This window comes from Hemitrygon akajei, chromosome 20, assembly GCF_048418815.1.
Source record: "Hemitrygon akajei chromosome 20, sHemAka1.3, whole genome shotgun sequence".
Classification (NCBI taxonomy): Eukaryota; Metazoa; Chordata; class Chondrichthyes; order Myliobatiformes; family Dasyatidae; genus Hemitrygon; species Hemitrygon akajei.
Genome location: NC_133143.1, coordinates 64,062,949 through 64,081,156, shown reverse-complemented (window position 1 = coordinate 64,081,156; position 18,208 = coordinate 64,062,949). Strand labels below are relative to the sequence as shown.

General features: G+C 41.6%; 1 protein-coding gene across 4 annotated transcripts in view; it reads right to left on the bottom strand.

The window, feature by feature from the left end:
• Window positions 1-18,208, bottom strand: part of chn2 (chimerin 2) — a 251,596-nt gene that overhangs the window by 16,121 nt on the left and 217,267 nt on the right. For all 4 annotated transcript variants that reach the window (XM_073024500.1, XM_073024502.1, XM_073024499.1 and 1 more), the window contains 4 exons: window positions 7,445-7,618; window positions 5,047-5,124; window positions 2,097-2,234; window positions 238-343 (listed from right to left, as the gene is read on the bottom strand). In XM_073024500.1, the coding sequence (XP_072880601.1) occupies window positions 238-343; window positions 2,097-2,234; window positions 5,047-5,124; window positions 7,445-7,618 (496 nt within the window). The remainder of the gene's footprint in view (window positions 1-237; window positions 344-2,096; window positions 2,235-5,046; window positions 5,125-7,444; window positions 7,619-18,208) is intronic.

The window sequence follows — 18,208 nt, the reverse complement described above, 5'->3', positions numbered from 1 at the left end:
GGCACATTCAGTTCAACTCTGTTCAATCTAGCACTGTATCATTCGTTAGAGCGATTCTGGCGGAGTTTTCTGGAATGCAATACTGATAATTCTATTACGTCTGGATGAATTCCAAAGAATTTTATAGTTTCAAATATTGATACTTTACAAATTACCTTAATTTATGAATATTGACTCTCTACATGTTAATACTTTTCAGATGAATACACAAATCATCAGAGTGAGAATGCAGCTTACTTTTTCAGATGAATCATCAAATGCCGCAAAGTCTCATAGTGTGCAGGAGGTAGTAACATCAATGATTCATGGATCGCCTCCAGCCTGTCATCCGGGCTAGTAATTTCTGATTAAAAACAGATATACATTACTCATAAAGCAAACTTTAATTCACACTAATCTATCGAACTCCCTTAGAATTAAGCCAGAAATATTTATTCTTTAATGGATGTTGAACGCAACGTCAATATAACATTAAATCAGGGGTTCCCGAACTGTGCTCCACAGACCGCATGATTATGGGTTCATGGCATATCACAGGTTGGAAATCCCTGCATTAAAAAGTTTCCTTGTATTACAGCTTCCAATTTTACTCAGTCCTTTCCATCTTTCCAAGATAATCTGCCTGTTGAGATGCAGTTATAGAAGGTACAGGTGTTCTCTGATATCTCATTTCAGTAGCCACTGATCACACATTGGCCTTGAGAGTGTTCTGCAAGCTCTTGACAACCGCGGTGAGTTTTAGAACACAGCGCACGATGTTGTGGCAACCTTTAGCCTACTCCAAGATCAGTCTAACCCTTCCCTCTCACATAGCCCTCCATTTTTCTTTCATTCATTTGCTGATAGGACAGGGGTCCCCAACCTGGGGTCCACAGACCCCTCAGTTAATAGTACAGGTCCATGGCATAAAAAAGGCACAGGGCATAGAACTGTGCAGCACAGGAAGAGGCCCTTCAATCCACAATGTTGTGCCAAACCAATTAAATTAGTAATCAAGTGGCCAACTAAATAATCCCTTCTGCCTCCACAATGTCCATATTTTTCAGTCTTCCTCATACTCTATCTAAATGTCTTTGAAATTCCTTAATGATCTGCCTCTGGCCCCACTCCAGGCAGTGCATTCCAGTCACCCACCCACTCACTGTGTAAAAAAAAACTTGCCCCTCACATCGCCTTGGGAAAAGGTCACTGACTATCCACATGACCTATGCCTCTGAACATCTTGTACTCGACTACCAAATCACCTCTCACTGTCTCCCTCTCTCGCCAAAGAGTCCTGGCGTGCTGAGCCTGTCCTTATCAGGGTGTCGACCAAGCTGCCACTGGAAGTGATGGATGTGTCTTCAATTGACTACATTTAAGAGAAGCTTGGATAGGTACATGGATGGGAAGAGTACAGAGAGCTATTGTTATTGTGCAAGTCAATGGAACTAGGCACAATAATATTTCACCACTGACTGGATGGGCCAAAGGACCTTCTTCTGTGCTGTAGTGCTCTGTAACTCTTTAGTTGATATAGAAGTGATTAAGGTCTCTGCTGGTGTGTATACTACTCTGAGAACTGGCAAAACTATAAATCCTATCATGAGACTATAAGATATAGGAGTAGAATTAAGCCATTTAACCCAATGAGTCTGCTTCACCATTTCATCATGCTCATCCATTTTCCCTCTCAGCCACAATCTCCTGCCTTCTCCCTGTATCCCTTCATGCCCTGACTAATCAAGAACCTATCAACCTCTGCCTTAAATATACTTAATGACTTGGCCTCCACAGCCACCTGTCACAGTTGAACTGACCGGCAAAACTTACTAATCAGGATTAAAACATGGAGGATGAACATTTAATTATCAAAACTCCAGTTCCACTGTCCACTTGGGAACAAAACCTTATAGGTGAGAGTGGGAGAGAGAGGGAGGACATCATGCTTGTATTCATCCAGAACATTATTTGAAAATAGTTTGATAAAATTCAAACTGCATGCATTAATTGGATAAATAGCATCTTACTCATTCCTTTTCCCATTTTTCACAAAGTCTGTTCTTTTCCACACTGCTGAAAGTTAGATGAGATCACAAAATTGAGAGGATACTTACTGGCTGATTCAATGAACTTCTGATACGAGTCATAGGTGATGACAGGTATTGGCAGATCCCTAAAGTACAGCTTAAGGGCACCAGCAATGATATTGACGTCCGCATACATTGTGGCAGAGATGTCAGCTTTGTCACCATCTGGAAAAATTATTTAAAAATACATCAAAGTGAAAGAAGGAATGGCTATGCAAAAGCCACAGTTTGTCTTAATGAAGAGTAAGAGCTGGATATCTGAGTATGTTATCGTTGCAGATTGCACCAATAAATATTCAAGAACCATGTTCACTGATATGTGATTGATTGGAGCAAATGTTTACAAAAAATGGATTGCACAACCATAGTTGCACAACTATTGCAACTAATGATTAAATCTATATGAAATTTGTTATGAATATTTTCACAATCTTTAATATTCAAGAGCAGTATCACCACAAAGGCACCTACTGAGATTCCAATTCTATATCTTGGGAGTAATGAAGAACTGGGCTGATTGAGCAAATCATGGCGGACTTGGCCAATTCTGAGCAGTTGTACCTTCAGTTCTACGTTGATTTAACAGCCAATAATTTCCATTCCAAAAATATTCAAAGTATAAAGCTATAGAATGCAACAGTGCAGAGACAGGCCTTTCAGCCCATCCAGTTCGTATCAGCCTGGCTTCCTGCCTAGTTGAAAACTCAGGTTCTCTGTATTATATATTTATTGTATTTGCACAGTGTGTCTTCTTTTGCAAATTGTTTACTTGTCAGTATTTGTTTGTGTATAGTTTTTCATTGATTCGATTATATTTCTTTGTTCTACTGTGAATCCCTGCAAGAGAATGAACCTCAGGGTAGTATATGGTGACATGTACGTACTTTGATAATAAAGCCCAGACCACATTCCTCCAAAATCCCTTCCATTCAGAGACCCATCCAAACTTCTCTCAGATATTACAATTGAACCCACACCTACCACCTCCACAGACAACTAGTTCCACCCTCTAAAGTTCTTGCTGAAATATTACAAACTTAAATATTTCACTTTTCACCCTTAACGTATGATCTCAGCCTCTCCTGGGGGAAAAGCCTGCACTCTACTCCCCTCAATTTTGTATGCCTATAGACTAAGAAAATAAATTTAACTATAATTAAGTGATAATTTGAAGTTTAGTCACTGTAACATGTACTAATTTTGAATTTCATCACGTAATTTACAGGCATTTAATTTATTGGGAAAAATATACAAGGAATTATACAATTTCAGTGTTTCACTATATGCATTTGTTTCACAATAATCTTCAAGAGATTGACTGCATCTCAGTTATTATATCTTAGTAGGCAAATTTTAGACCAGAAGACCATAAGACATAGGAGCAGAATTAGGCCACTTGGCCCATCAAACCTAATTTGCCTTTCCATCATGGCTGATTTATTATCCCTCTCAATCCCATTCACCTGCCTTCTCCCTGTAACCTTTGACACCTTGATTAATTATCAACGTGCACCTTAAATATGCTCATTGACTTGGCCTCTGCAACCGTCTGGGGCAAAGAACTCTACTGATTCACCACCCTCTGGCTAAAGAATTTCCTCCTCATCGCTTTTCTAAAGGGGCATCCTTCTACTCTGAGGCTGTACTCTCTGGTCCCTGACTCCTTCACAAGAGGAAACATCCTCCCTAAATCTACTCTATCTAGGCCTTTGAATATTCAATAGGTTTCAATGAGATTCCCTTCATTCTTCTAAACTCCATCAGGTACAGGCCCAGAGTCATCAAATGCTCCTGATACATTAAAGATTTTGATCTGCACTTGACTCAGTCTATAGTATGACGAGAATGCAGTGTACTCCTGTTTCAAAGATGCTGCAATGGGAAACACTGAGAATACTTAAATTCAACTAATGCTCCAATTTAACCATCTCTCTTCTTCTACTTCAATCACTAGACTGCCAGAACTTTTATAATCATGCCAGTTCACTCCTGGTTTCATCTTAATCTAGGTCAGACCATTCCATGATTTCTTTTACTGAATGTTCAAAGTCATGTGCAGGAATACAGGCATCACGCACAAAATGCTGGAGGAACTCAGCCAGCCAGGCAGCTGCTATGGAAGAGAGTACAGTCAACGTTTCAGGCCAAGACCCTTCATCAGGACTGTACTCTTTTCTAAAGATGCTGCCTGGTCTGCTGAGTTCCTCCAGCATCTGCAGATTTTCTCTTGTACGGTAATATAATATGGCTCCATAAATATCTGTATAGATTCATCTTTACCCTCCTTATGTAGGCAAAGAAAAAAAAATTGTCCCATAATTCAGAGTCAGAATTAATATTGCTGACATGTAAAAATTATTTTATGACTGCAGTACAGTGTGATACATAAAAACTATAAATTACAATAAGGAATGCATATAAAAATTAAAATAAGTGGTGAAAAAAATAGTGAGATAGTGTTCATGGGTTCATTTTCCATTCAGAAAGCTGATGGCAGAAGGAAAGAAGCTGTGTCTAAAACATTGAATATGTGTCTTCAGGCTCCTGTACCTTGTCCTTGGTGGTAGTAATAAGAAGGGAGCATGTCCTGGGTAATGAGGTCCTTAATGATGGAATCTGCCTCTTCGAAGCATCACCTTTTGAAGATGAAGCTGGCTGAGTGGCCCCTCCATACCAGACAGTGATGCAACCAGTCAGAACACTTCCCACAGTACATCTGTAGAAATTTGCAAGCCTTCGGTGGCATAGCAAATCTCCTCAAACTCCTAATGAAATATAGCCGCCTACATGCCTTCTTCAAAATTGCATCGTTATGGCTAAATAATTGTAACCAAATAAATATCTGTACTGATTCATCATTCTCCTCCTTTTGTAGGCAAAAAAAAAATCAAAACTGGCCCACAATTCTTTCTTTATAACAATGGGCAAATTTGCAAGACCTAATGATTCCAAAGACCTGTTTTGTTTTCCCACTCACCTCGGTCAAATGCCATTTTAACATCTTCTATGTGTTCGCTAAATCCAGACACTCTGTAAAGCCCCTCGGATTTCAAACCTGTTGAACAAACAGAAACTGCTATTTAACTAACTGGAGATTTATATGGTGGAATGATATATGCACAGATTGATTGTGTGTCCATAAAGTGACACTAGGCACAGGAGTGGACTCTGATGGGAAATGATAAAGCTGTGGTGTGTGTCCTCAGGTTACCCCTTCCCTGATGGTAGTAATGAGAAGAGGGCATGTCCTGGATGATGGCAGTCCTTAATGATGGATGCTGCCTTTTTGAGTCATCACTCCTTTGAAGATGTCCTTGATGCTGGGGAGGTTAGTGCCCAACCAACTTCAGACTGTTAGCAATAAGTACATGATTACCTCTACTGGCTGTAATGGGGAACGCGAAGGTTTCTTTCCATCCCTTAAGAATCAATTTGTTATTTTCATTTTTACATACTGATTACAAAGCATTACAGGCTGTGCTTGTTATCAGGTATGCAAATATGCATCCTAGTGTGCTGGTAAGTCAATAATATTCCTGTGTGATATAGCAACCCACGAACAATAGAAAATCTATGAAGTGCTGATCACAGCCACGATAGAAACAGCAGCAAGTGTTCAACAATGTTCAGCCAGAGGACAGAAATTCTGATCTGTTGCATGTCTGCCTCCTTCCTATCATAGAATAGTATAGCACATTACAGGCCCTTCGGCCCACAATGTTGTGCTGACTCTCAAAACCTGCCTCCCATATAACACCCCACCTTAAATTCCTCCATATACCTGTCTAGTAGTCTCTTAAACTTCACTAATGTATCTGCCTCCACCACTGACTCAGGCAGTGCATTCCACGCACCAACCACTCTCTGAGTGAAAAACCTTCCTCTAATATCCCCCTTGAACTTCCCTTCCCTTACCTTAAAGCCATGTCCTCTTGTACTGAGCAGTGGTGCCCTGGGGAAGAGGCGCTGGCTGTCCACTCTGTCTATTCCTCTTAATATCTTGTACACCTCTATCATGTCTCCTCTCATCCTCCTTCTCTCCAAAGAGTAAAGCCCTAGCTCCCTCAATCTCTGATCATAATCCACTCTCTCCAAACCAGGCAGCATCCTGGTAAATCTCCTCTGTACCCTTTCCAATGCTTCCACATCCTTACTATAGTGAGGTGACCAGAACTGGACGCAGTACTCCAAGTGTGGCCTATCTTTAATTGATTAAAATATTGATGGAATAAACAGTAAAAGAAAAATTATTTTGCTTATTTAACCATTTGTCAAATTATCATATTCTGATAACATTGGATTGTTCCTCTATTAAAATATAATGCAAATGAATTTCCAACCAATTGTCTTATTTAACATTTTCTGACAACAGTAGCCAGTTCAAGGTACACTTATTCTCGAAGTATCTATTAGGAGTAGAACTCTGAGATTCGTCAATTAAAATACAGTATTTTGCAAATGATTTTCATCATATTACCGATATTCTGTATATTAGTTTTAAAATTCATGCCACTAACTCACAGTCACCATCCTCAAGCTCTATTCTTAAACACAAAGACCATAAGACATAAGTGCAGAATTAGGCCATTCAGCCCATCGAGTCTACACCATTCCATCATGGCTGATTTATTATCCCTCTCAGTCCCATTCTCATGCCTTCTCGTTGTAATCTTTGACACCCCGATTAATCAAGAACCTACCAACCTCCACGTTAAATATACCCAATGACTGTCTGTGGCAATGAATTCCACAGATTCACCACCCACTGGATAAAGAAAACTTTCGTCATCTCTGTTCTAAATGGATGTTCCTTTTTTTCTGAGGCTGTGCCCTCTGGTCCAAGACTTCCCCACCACAGGAAATATTCTCTCCACATCCACTCTATCTAGGCCTTTTTTATATTTGATGGGTTTCAATGAGATCCACCCTCCCCATTCTTCTGAACTCCACCAAGTACAGGCCCAGACGGCATCCTGGTGAATCCATTCTACACCCTCTTGAGTGTCATTGCCTGGTTTTTCAGTAATTAAACCTGCACACAGTCTACCAGCTAAGATCTGACCAGCTGGAGTATAAACTCACTGTTTCTATTTTCAGTGCAAGAGCGAGAGTGAGTGCAAGAGAGAAAGAGAAAGGAGGGAAGGGAAAAAGTGGGGAGAGTGAGAGGGACAGAAGGAGGGATGGAGGGAGAGGAGGAAGAAGAGGGAGTGAGAAAGCACCCAAGAGTTTAGCTGAAAGAGGGCAGTGAAGGGTCATTAGTTGCAGAAGACACAGACATTATCCTGGCAAAAGCAAATCAGTTACAAAGATGTACTCCTTTGTACATCATTAAATTCAAATGATACTTTTCAATTTTGTAAAGAAAATGTCCAAACCTCGAGCTTCAATCTCCCGAATGCACATGTCCACCACCATAGGCCTCTGCGTATTGTGTGCTTTCACCAGTGTTGTCAGGTCACAACTATACACCTTCTTGATTCTTTTGAGGTCAGGCTGACAATCATTAGGTACAAACTTCGAACACTGCTTATGTACATTCAAACCACAATCTGAAATGAAAATTAAACATAGGTATAATTGCAGGGAACAGCTGTTTCTGAAATACTCAAACTACCCCGTGTGGCACCAATAATCATTCCATGGTCAAAGTCACTTGGATCACGTTTCTCCCCCATTCTGATGTTTGGTCTGAACAACAGCTCTAATCTGCTAATTAAATTTGCTGGTGACACTACATTGATTGGCCTAATCTCAAGCAATAACAAGGTGGCCTACAAGGAAGAAGTCATCTCTTTGACATAGTGGTGTCAAGAAAACAACCTCTCCCTCAATGACGCAGAAACAAAGGAACTGGTTGTGGATTACAGGAGGAATGGAGATGGGCTAATCCCTATTGACATCAATGGATCTGGGGTTGAGAGGGTAAACTGCTTTAAATTCCTTGGCACAAACGTCACCGAGGTCCTCACGTGGTCTGTACACACCAGCTGTGTGGTAAAAAGGGCACAACAGCGCCTCTTTCACCTCAGACTGTTGAGGAAGATTGGTATGGGCCCTTAAATCCTAAGAACTTTCTACAGGGGCACAATTAAGAGCATCCTGACTGGCTGCATCACTGCCTGGTATGGGAACTGTACCTCCCTTAATCGCAGGACTCTGCAGAGAGTGGTGTGGACAGCCCAGCGCATCTGTAGTTGTGAACTTCCCATGATTCAGGACACTTACAAAGAACAGGTGTGTAAAAAGGGCCCGTAGGATCATTGGGGACCTGAGTCACCCCAACCACAATCTATTCCAGCTTCTACCATCTGGTAAACGGTACCGCAGCATAAAATCCAGGACCAACAGGCTCCAGGGACAGCGTCTTCCAGCAGGCCATCAGACTGATTAACTCATGCTGATTTGTGTGCATTTCTATGTTACATTGACTGTTATAATTATTATAAATGATGATAAATTACTATGATTGCACATTTAGACGGAGACGTAGGACGGAGTACGTCCGCATACTTTTATGCATTGAGTTGCTGTCACATGATTGGCTGTTTAGATATTTGGATTAATGAGGCGTACAGGCGTACCTAATAAAGTTGTCACTCAGTGTAGCAATCTTGTATAGAATACTTTAAACTTTTAAATAAATTTCTAGCAGAAAGAAATAGAGCAAATGCCCAATAATTCAGTGCATTCACAGTAAAACAAATAATACAATCGAGTTAAAGAAAAACTACACACAAGGACCAACAAACAATCAACGTGCAAAAAGATGACAAACTGTGCAAATACAAAAAATAACTAAATTAATAATATTAAGAATGTAAGTTGTGGAATCCTTGAAAGTGGGTGCACAAGTTGTGGCAACATTAGCACATTTGCTAACTCTTAGCAACACCATGACCACTTTGAACATTTTGAACTAAAATGGACTTTTTAAAATTCTGATTATGTTCCTTCTTGTGGAAATAGTGTATAATATGTTTAATTTATGTTTTTTTGTGAATGCTGTGTATGTGATGCTGTGGGTTTGTGATGTTGTTATAATCAATTTTTGGCTGCACCTATGTATACATGTACTTGTGCCTATGGCAATAAAGTTGACTTTGACCTTGAAAGGGAGCACCAAATCCAAGGCCCTATTGAGTGGGAAGGGAATATAGCAAACATTACCTAGTTACCAAATAGTTCAGATATCGAAGTTCTACTGTAAATGGAAACTATTTTCCATTCTAAAGCTCACAGTAAATGTCACCATATCCGACCCTGAGATTCATGTTCCTGCAGGCATTCACAATAGAATAAAGAAATACAATAGAATCAATGAAAAAGCTACACAAAAAGACAAACAGAACCAGCTTACCCGCCATCCAGGACACTCAGCATATAGAGAATGGTGTCAGATAAAAGGCAGCAATATTATGAAGGATTCCACACCACTCCCATCAGAGAAGAGGTGACGCAGCATCAACACCCGGACCACCAGCCTCAAAAACAGTTACTTCCTCCCAAGCAATCAGGCTGAACAATACCTCTAACCACCCTACCACCCTCTGCCACAACTATAGCTACATCAGCCACTCATCTCCCAAGCTCCTCTGCTCTTTTATCCCCCCATTCACTGTCACTTTACACTGACACTCCAGACCTCATACCCACACTGACACATTCCTCTCCACAGTCCCTCACCACCCCCTTCATCCCCCATTCACTGTCACTTTACACTGACACTCCTCACCTGATCCCTACACTGACACACTCCTCTCCACAGTCCCTCACCACCCCCTTCATCCCCCCATTCACTGTCACTTCACACTGACACTCCACACCTCATCCCCACACTGACACACTCCTCTCCACAGTCCCTCACCACCCCCTTCATCCCCCATTCACTGTCACTTCACACTGACACTCCACACCTCATCCCCACACTGACACACTCCTCTCCACAGTCCCTCACCACCCCCTTCATCCCCCATTCACTGTCACTTCACACTGACACTCCACACCTCATCCCCACACTGACACACTCCTCTCCACAGTCCCTCACCACCCCCTTCATCCCCCATTCACTGTCACTTCACACTGACACTCCACACCTCATCCCCACACTGACACACTCCTCTCCACAGTCCCTCACCACCCCCTTCATCCCCCATTCACTGTCACTTCACACTGACACTCCACACCTCATACCCACACTGACACACTCCTCTCCACAGTCCCTCACCACCCCCTTCATCCCCCCCATTCAGTGTCACTTCACACTGACACTCCTCACCTCATACCCACACTGACACACTCCTCTCCACAGTCCCTCACCACCCCCTTCATCCCCCCATTCACTGTCACTTCACACTGACACTCCACACCTGACACAGTCACTGTAGGGGACTGTTGTGTTTTCATATGTCCTGCTGCCATGTAGAAGCTTCCCCTTTCTGAGAGTCACTTTGTCACTTTATCAGCTCCGGTCAGTTACCTCACATACAGATACTCACTTTATGTACATAAAGTCTATGAATACCAGTTAATCTTATGTACTATATGTGGATACAGCCACACTCAACAGCTATTGTACAGTGTTTTGAAGGATTGCTTTTATACTTATTGTGTTTTTTTAATTGTGTTCTTTACACTTAGTGTTTTTAATTCTGCATCAGATCCAGAATAACAATCACTTCCTTCTCCATTACGGTTGTATTGAAATATCATACTGGGAATATGAGGGGGAACTTCGAGGGTGGTGAGAGTGTGGAACGAGCTGCCATTGCAAGTGATGGATTTGGGTTCAATTTCAACATTTAAAAGAAACTTGAATAAGTACACGGATGGAAGAGTTAAGGAGGGCTATTGTCCAGGTGCAAGTTGATGGGACTATGCATATTGATGGGGCTAGACTGGCCAAAGGCCTGTTTCTGCACTGTGGTCTTCTATGGCTTGATGAAGAATGACAATAAACAATCTTAATCTTGATCACATGTGAAATGCATTCCAGCACAGTTTAAAGAGAATTGTTAAACTAAGCATAAAACAGGACTACAACACATCAATGGATTCAGATCTACATTTCAATATAAAATTGATTTTGATCAAGAAAAAGAATCTCCTGTGCAATTCATACTTCCATGAGTCAGCAACAAAAGTGAAGCATTTAAAATTTACAAGAGGAATGGAGAAGTATTATGGAATTCAAGTTGTGTTTTGTTTCTAACCAGTGAGGTATGACACATTACTAAGAAACATTAACTTTTTTTGGCTCCTAATAGGAACAACTGGAGGCAGTCCCCAATTTTTGAGTTTCACTAGTTTGTACTATAAATTTCCATTTCAGGCAAGTTTCACTTGGCATGAAAAGCAGTTCTGTAGGCTGTCTAATAAATAGTCCTTGTGCAAAGTACAGATGGCAACCAATGAAAATAGGGATACACAAATAATTAATCACTGAATTATGAGAAAGTCAAACACTTTTCCTTGTCCATGAATTGTGTGAAACCTTGGTAAACTAGGTTTGAAACTTTAACACACAGGGAATGAAAAGGAGTTCAAATTCATATCAATCATATGCTGGATTTTTATAATGGACTCAGTTTTAAGGACTCGATATTTATTTAACCTTTTAATTTGGGCATCTCCCCCATTCGCTCTCAGTCTTGAAGAAGGGCTTCAGCCCAAAACAATGACTTTTTATTCATTTCCATAGATGCTTCCTGACCTGCTGAGCTGCTCCAGCATTTTGTGTTTGTTGCTTTGGATCTCTAGCATCTGCAGGTTTTTCTCATGCTATTTATCTATCTATTTATTTATTATTCCTCCTTTTTACACCTGCATTTACCTTTGTCGTCTGCGCTGTGGCTGAACACTGCAGTTGGGCAGTCTTTCATTGTTTCTGTTATGGTTATTATTCTTTTGATTGATTAAATATGCCCACAAGAAAATGAATCTCAGGGCTGTACATGGTGACATCTATTTGATAATAAAATTTACTTTGAACTTTAGGACTATGAGTTTTGTGCACATAATGACAAGATTCAAGATTGTTTAACGTCATTTCCAGTACACTAGTGTAAAGGAGAACGAAATAATAGCTACTCCAGATCTGATGCAGCAGAAAAAAAAAACACAAGATAAAGAACACAACAATAAAAAATGTAATAAATACATAAGATAGCTATATACTGTACACAGACTGATTACATGTACATAAAGTGACACTACGTACAGGAGTGTCTGTACATAAGGTGACTGATAGGAAATGAGAAAGCAGTGACAACACAATTGTACAACATTTAAGGTACCAGGAAAACAGGTCAAAATGACAATTGAAGATTTAACACGCAAAGGGTTTGCTTCAAACAAAAGCTAACAGTTCCTAATCACCACACACAAAATACTGGAGGAACTCAGCCGGTCAGACAGCATTACAGCATTTATGGAGGGGAACAAACAGTCGACTTCTCAGGCAGAGACCCTCATCACGACTGACCTGCTGAGTTCTTCCAGAGCTTTGTTTGTGTTGCTCTGGATTTCCAGCATCTGCAGAATCTCTTGTACAATAATAGTTCCTAATGTGTGGAGGAGTTTAGGCAGAAGAGAGTGAACCTGGGAGCAGTGCTACAAGTGCAACAGCAGTGATGGTGAATCTCGCATTGCAGCCTGAAATCTTCAGTCAGTCCACGGGTCTCACACTGGACCGGATATCAAGAGCTTGGACCATGGCAGTCCCAGCACTTTCATTGTGCTTGTCTGCCCTCAAAAGACACTTAGCTAAATTAAAATTTCTACAGCCATTCAGTTCCCAGTCCTTTGCCATAACATCTATGTTATCTCCAGATGAGGATGAGTACAATGGACAGACCTCAAGCAGCTCCTGTACTCAGTAGTCTACTGTACAGCTTAAAAAGTCTCTGATGATCACTCAGTTGACAATAAACTCAAGAGGCCGCTTTATCAGGTACATCCTGAATATTTATTATATATTTTTATTATTTTTTTTATATTTGCACATCATTGTTTGTCCATATTTTGATTATAAATGTACTTCAAACTTTAAATCTTTTAACAAGGATCCACTGGAGGGCAAATCGAGTGATTTTTTCTATTAGGGCAAAACGGTATCTTAGCAGTTAACCTGATGCTATTACTAAGCATTTTGAGCTTTTATTCCATTCTGCAATGTTCCCTTTGCTTTCTCTGTATCCTCACCTCACCTAGCCAGATTTCAGTGACATTCTGATGCACACTGGAGTACAGAAATGCAAACATATTTTGGTGGTTTTGATTCTGACACTTTTCACATTGTTATACTTCCCCGTTTCAAATGCTATTAATATAGATTTTAAAGACTACTCCCCATATTGTTTTCACTATCCTGTTACGTACCCCGTAACTGGGTCACTTACCAGCAAAGATAGAGAGGTCCGTTGAAGTCTGATGGTACTATTTTTAACAGTATTTATTGATAAAAATACACAAAATAATATCAATGCAAACATACAGATAATATACTTCGTCAATACTGAATCTAAAAGCGCGGGTATAATAATAATAGTCAATAAGAAATAGCTCTATCGTTGTCTAGGGGATAATGTATTGTCCGATGGAAATATAAAAGTCACTTTAGTTCAGTCAAGCTGTAGGCTGCAGCCTTTTTGGTTGGAGAGAAAGATGGAGGTTTAACTTGCCCATTCCTTTTATGATGTCAATCCTTCGAGAGTCGTTGGGGGACTGATTTCCCCTTCGAGGTTAGCTAAAGCTGTGCTTCCGTGGCAAGACCCACCAATTCTGAGGCAAATGGAAAAGGACGCACGTGGGCTGGTTCCACCTGCTTTCGCTGTTACGCTGTTACAGGAGTTCTAGCGTTTCTTCTGGTGCGTCTGAAGGGGCTGTTCCTCAGACCCTCTTTTATCCTGACTCACAGGGTCTCAGATGTCAATCAGGGTGGGATAATGCAATCCCTCCACCAACCCCCCCCCCCCCCCGGTTCATTGCCTGGGGGCTTCGATGCATCGTACAGGATTCAATACACAAGGCCGTCTCCAAGAGACAATAGCCGTTATCAATGGTTCCGCCTTTCGGAGGCCAGGACACATTCCAAACTCTTTGTGGATTCTGCATGTCTTTCTCTCATTTCCTGGGTCTCCTGACTCGAATCAATAGCGATCCTGCCATTCTCAAAAAGGAGGGGGCCACGGGCGTAACAATCCAAACATAATCCAAATAAAAACCTGTTTGACCTGTTGAAGTCACACTCTGATTTATTACGGACTCATAATTTGAATATCGGCTCTGATGGCTCTTTTCAGGACGAGATGTCACCTGTAGGTGATGCAGCCCGAGGTTTAAAAAGAGTTCTGGTGTTTTTGGCGGACTGCAGTCAGCACAAGAGGTCTTTTGTTGGCGAAGCAGTGTGGGGGTTAAAAATAGCTCTGGTGCTTTTGGTGAGCTGCAATCAGTGTGGGGCCAAGAAAAAGAATGTTAGTTTAGGTAGAGCAACCATTGTTGGAGTGGGCCGGTGTTCGAGTGGTGAGCTTTTTTCAACAGTCTTCAGAGAAAACAAACTTGGGCAAGCACAGCCAGACATTTACTGTAAGTGAGTAAGTTTCTTTTCTTTTAGTACATAACTAGCGCATTGAGAGTGGCTTTGGAGGTAGTGGTATGTTCTTTGGTTGGGATGTGTGAACTCTGGGAGACTTCCATAATAACTTCATCTGCACAAAGTGCATCGAGCTACAACTCCTTAGAGACTGTTAAGGAAATGGAGTTGCAGCTGGATAACCTTCAGCTCATAACACGAAAATGAGGTGGTGACAGATAGGAACTACAGGGAGGTAGTCACCCCTAAGTTGCAGGAGGCAGGTACCTGGGTGACTGTCAGAGGAGGAAAAGGGTCATTCCCCTCAATAATGAGTATACTGCTTTGGATACTGTTTGGGGGAGGGAGAGAGGGAAATCACCTAACAGGAGGAAGCTGAGCAAACTAATCTCTGGCACTGAGTCAGGCTCTGTGACTCAGAAAGGAAGAGGGGAGAAGAACAAGTCAGTAGTTACAGGGTATTCCATAATCAGAGCAGCACCAAGCAGATTCTGTGGACATGAAAGAGACACCCAGTGTACGTTGCCGCCCAGGTGCCAGAGTCAGGGATGTCTGTTATTGGGGGAGGGTGAACAGCCGGAAGTTGTGGTACCTATTAGTACCAATGGCATAGGTAAGATAAAGGAGGAGCTCCTGAAGAGAGAATATAGGGAGTTAAGCAGAACACCAAAAAACAGGACCTCCAGGTCAGTAATCTCTGGATTGCTGCTTGTGCCATGCACCAGTGAGGGCAGGGCAGGGTTTAAGATTTCTGGATCATTGAGATATCTTCTGGGGAAGGTATGACATTTACAAAAAGGATGGGTTACATCCGAACCCGAAAAAGACCAATATCCTTTGGGCAGGTTTGCAAGAGTTGTTGGGTGGGAGGTTTAATCTAATTTGTCAGGGGGATGGGAACCAGAGTGATAGGACTGAGGATGGGACAGTTAGTATACAAGCAGAGGCAGTGTGCAGTGAGACTGTGAGGAAAGACAGGCAGATGATAGGGCAAAATTGCAGTCAGTGGGATAAGTTAAAGTATAACGTGTGGGGAAAAAAATCAAAAAGGTTGATGAATATAGGACTGATGGTGCTTCTCTGCACCTCTGATGTTTGAACCTTCTCCCCATTTAGATAATAGTCTGCACTATTGTTCCTTTTACCAAAATATATTATAATACATTTCCCAACACTATATTTCACCTGCCATATTTTTGACCATTCTTCCAATTTGTGTAAGTCCTACTGCAATCGCATTACATCCTCTGCACTATCCACCCCTCAATCTACCTTTGTATCATCCACAAACTTTGCCAGAAAACTATCAATTCCATTATCTACATCATTGACAAACAATGCGAAAAGTCCCAATTCCAACCCCTGAGGAACACTACTAGTCACTGGCAGCCAACCAGAAAAGGCCTTTTATTCCCTCTCACTGCCTCCTGCCTGTCAGCCATTCCTCTCCCCATGCCAGTATCTTTCCTGTAACACCATAGGATTTTAACTTGCTAAGCAGCCTCATGTGTGGCACCTTATCAAACACCTTCTGAAAATCCAAGCAAATGACATCCACTGCCTCTCCTTTGTCCACCCTGCTTGTTACTTCCTTGAAGAACTCAAACAGATTTGTCAGGCAAGATTTCCCTTTAAAGAAACCATGCTGACTTTGACAAATTATTTTATCATTAGTCTCCAAGTACCCCAAATCCTCATGCCTAATAGCAGACTCCAACACCTTCCCAACCACCGAGGTTAGACTAACTGGCCTATAATTTCCTTACTTTTGCCTTCCCCCCTTCTTAAGGAGTGGAGTGACACTTGCAATCTTCCAGACTTCTGGGACCATGTCAGAATCAAGTGATTCTTGAAAGATCACAACCAATACATCCGTTATCTCTTCAGCAACCTCTCTCAGGACTCTGGGATGTAGTCCATCTGGCCCAGATGACTTATCCACCTTAAGACCTTTGAGCTTGCCTCATACCTTTTCCTTTGTAATAGCAATGTCACTCACATGCATCTCTTGGTTAACAATCCTCTCGAGGGTAGAGAGCACAATATAATAGAATTTCAACCCGATTTGAATTTAATGATGTAAGATGAAATTTGTCACAAGTATATCAAAACTTTGAAACATTCAGTGAAAAACTACCACAGTTTGAGGATGTGCTGGGGGGCTGCCCGTCTGCTTCCAATGTTGACGTAGCATGCCACAACTTACTAACACTAACCGGTACATCTTTGGAATGTGGGAAGAAACAGAAGCACCCAGAGGAAACTCATCAGGTCATGGGGAAAACGTACAAACTCCTTACAGTCCGCAGTGGGATCTGAGCCTCGATAGCTAGCACTGAAAAGCATTATGTCAACTGCTATGTTTCTGTGTCACCTGCAAGGTGCCACAAAGGAGGCTAGACCATAAATTAAAAGCTTGTATTGTTGATGGAACCACATTAAAATGGATTGGAAATTGGTTGTCTCATAGAATAGGGAATTAGAAGAAATGGGTCCTTTTCATACTGGAAGGAGGTTACTACTGGAGTTCTATAGGGATCGGTCCTTCGCCTGTGATTGGCACTGTTATATCCATAAACTGATGACACGGAAGTAGGTGAAAGATTCTGCAACCGGTGCAGATAATTGAGTGATTTGACAAAAGACAAGCCAACAGAGTTGAATGTGGGGAAATGCGAGGTCATGCACTTCAGAAAGAAAAATTAGGCGGATTACTATCTAAATGGAGACAATGTACAAGAGCGTGAAGTACGGAGGGATTTAGGTGTTCTCTTGCATGAATCACAAAAAGCTAACAGACAGGCCCGACAGGTAGTTCAGAGAGGCAGAATGTTACAAATGAGATAAAAATAGACTGGCTTTGAGGCAATTGTACAGGGTGTTGATGCTTCACTCCTCAATACTATGTGCAAACCTGAAAAAACCCAGCAGCATTAACAAAAGTACAAAGGAGATACATCAGGCGAATTCCTGCGACCAGTGGGCTGTTCTACCGAGAAAGACTAAGTATCATGGGCTGCATTCTTTGGAGTTCAGAAGAATAAGGGGTGACCTCAATCAAACTCAAGATCCGAAACAGACTTGACAGGGTAGCTACTGGGATGCTTTCACAAGTGGAAGTGCCTTGATCAAGGGGCATGACTACAAAATACGAGGCGGATCGTTTAAAACTGGAGGCAAGCAGAAATGGGTGGTAAACACAGCGGGCACCACGGTAGCATAGTAGTCAGCATGACGCTATTACAGCGCAGGGTGTAGGAATTTAGAGTTCAATTCTGGCGTTGCCTGTAAGGAGTTCGTACATCCCCCCCATTAACGCTAGTGTTTCCTCCAGGTGCTCCAGTTTCCTCCCACAGTGCAAAGATATACTGGTTAATAGGCCATCGTAAATTGTCCTATGATTAGCCTAGGTTTAAATAGTTGGGTCGCTGGGTGGTGTGGCTCGTTGGAGCGGAAGCGCCTGTTCTGCACTGAAGCTCCAAATAAACAAACCGGCCCTTGGAATTCACTGTGATGGAAGTCAGATCTTTAGAAGAATTTAAAGCAGAGG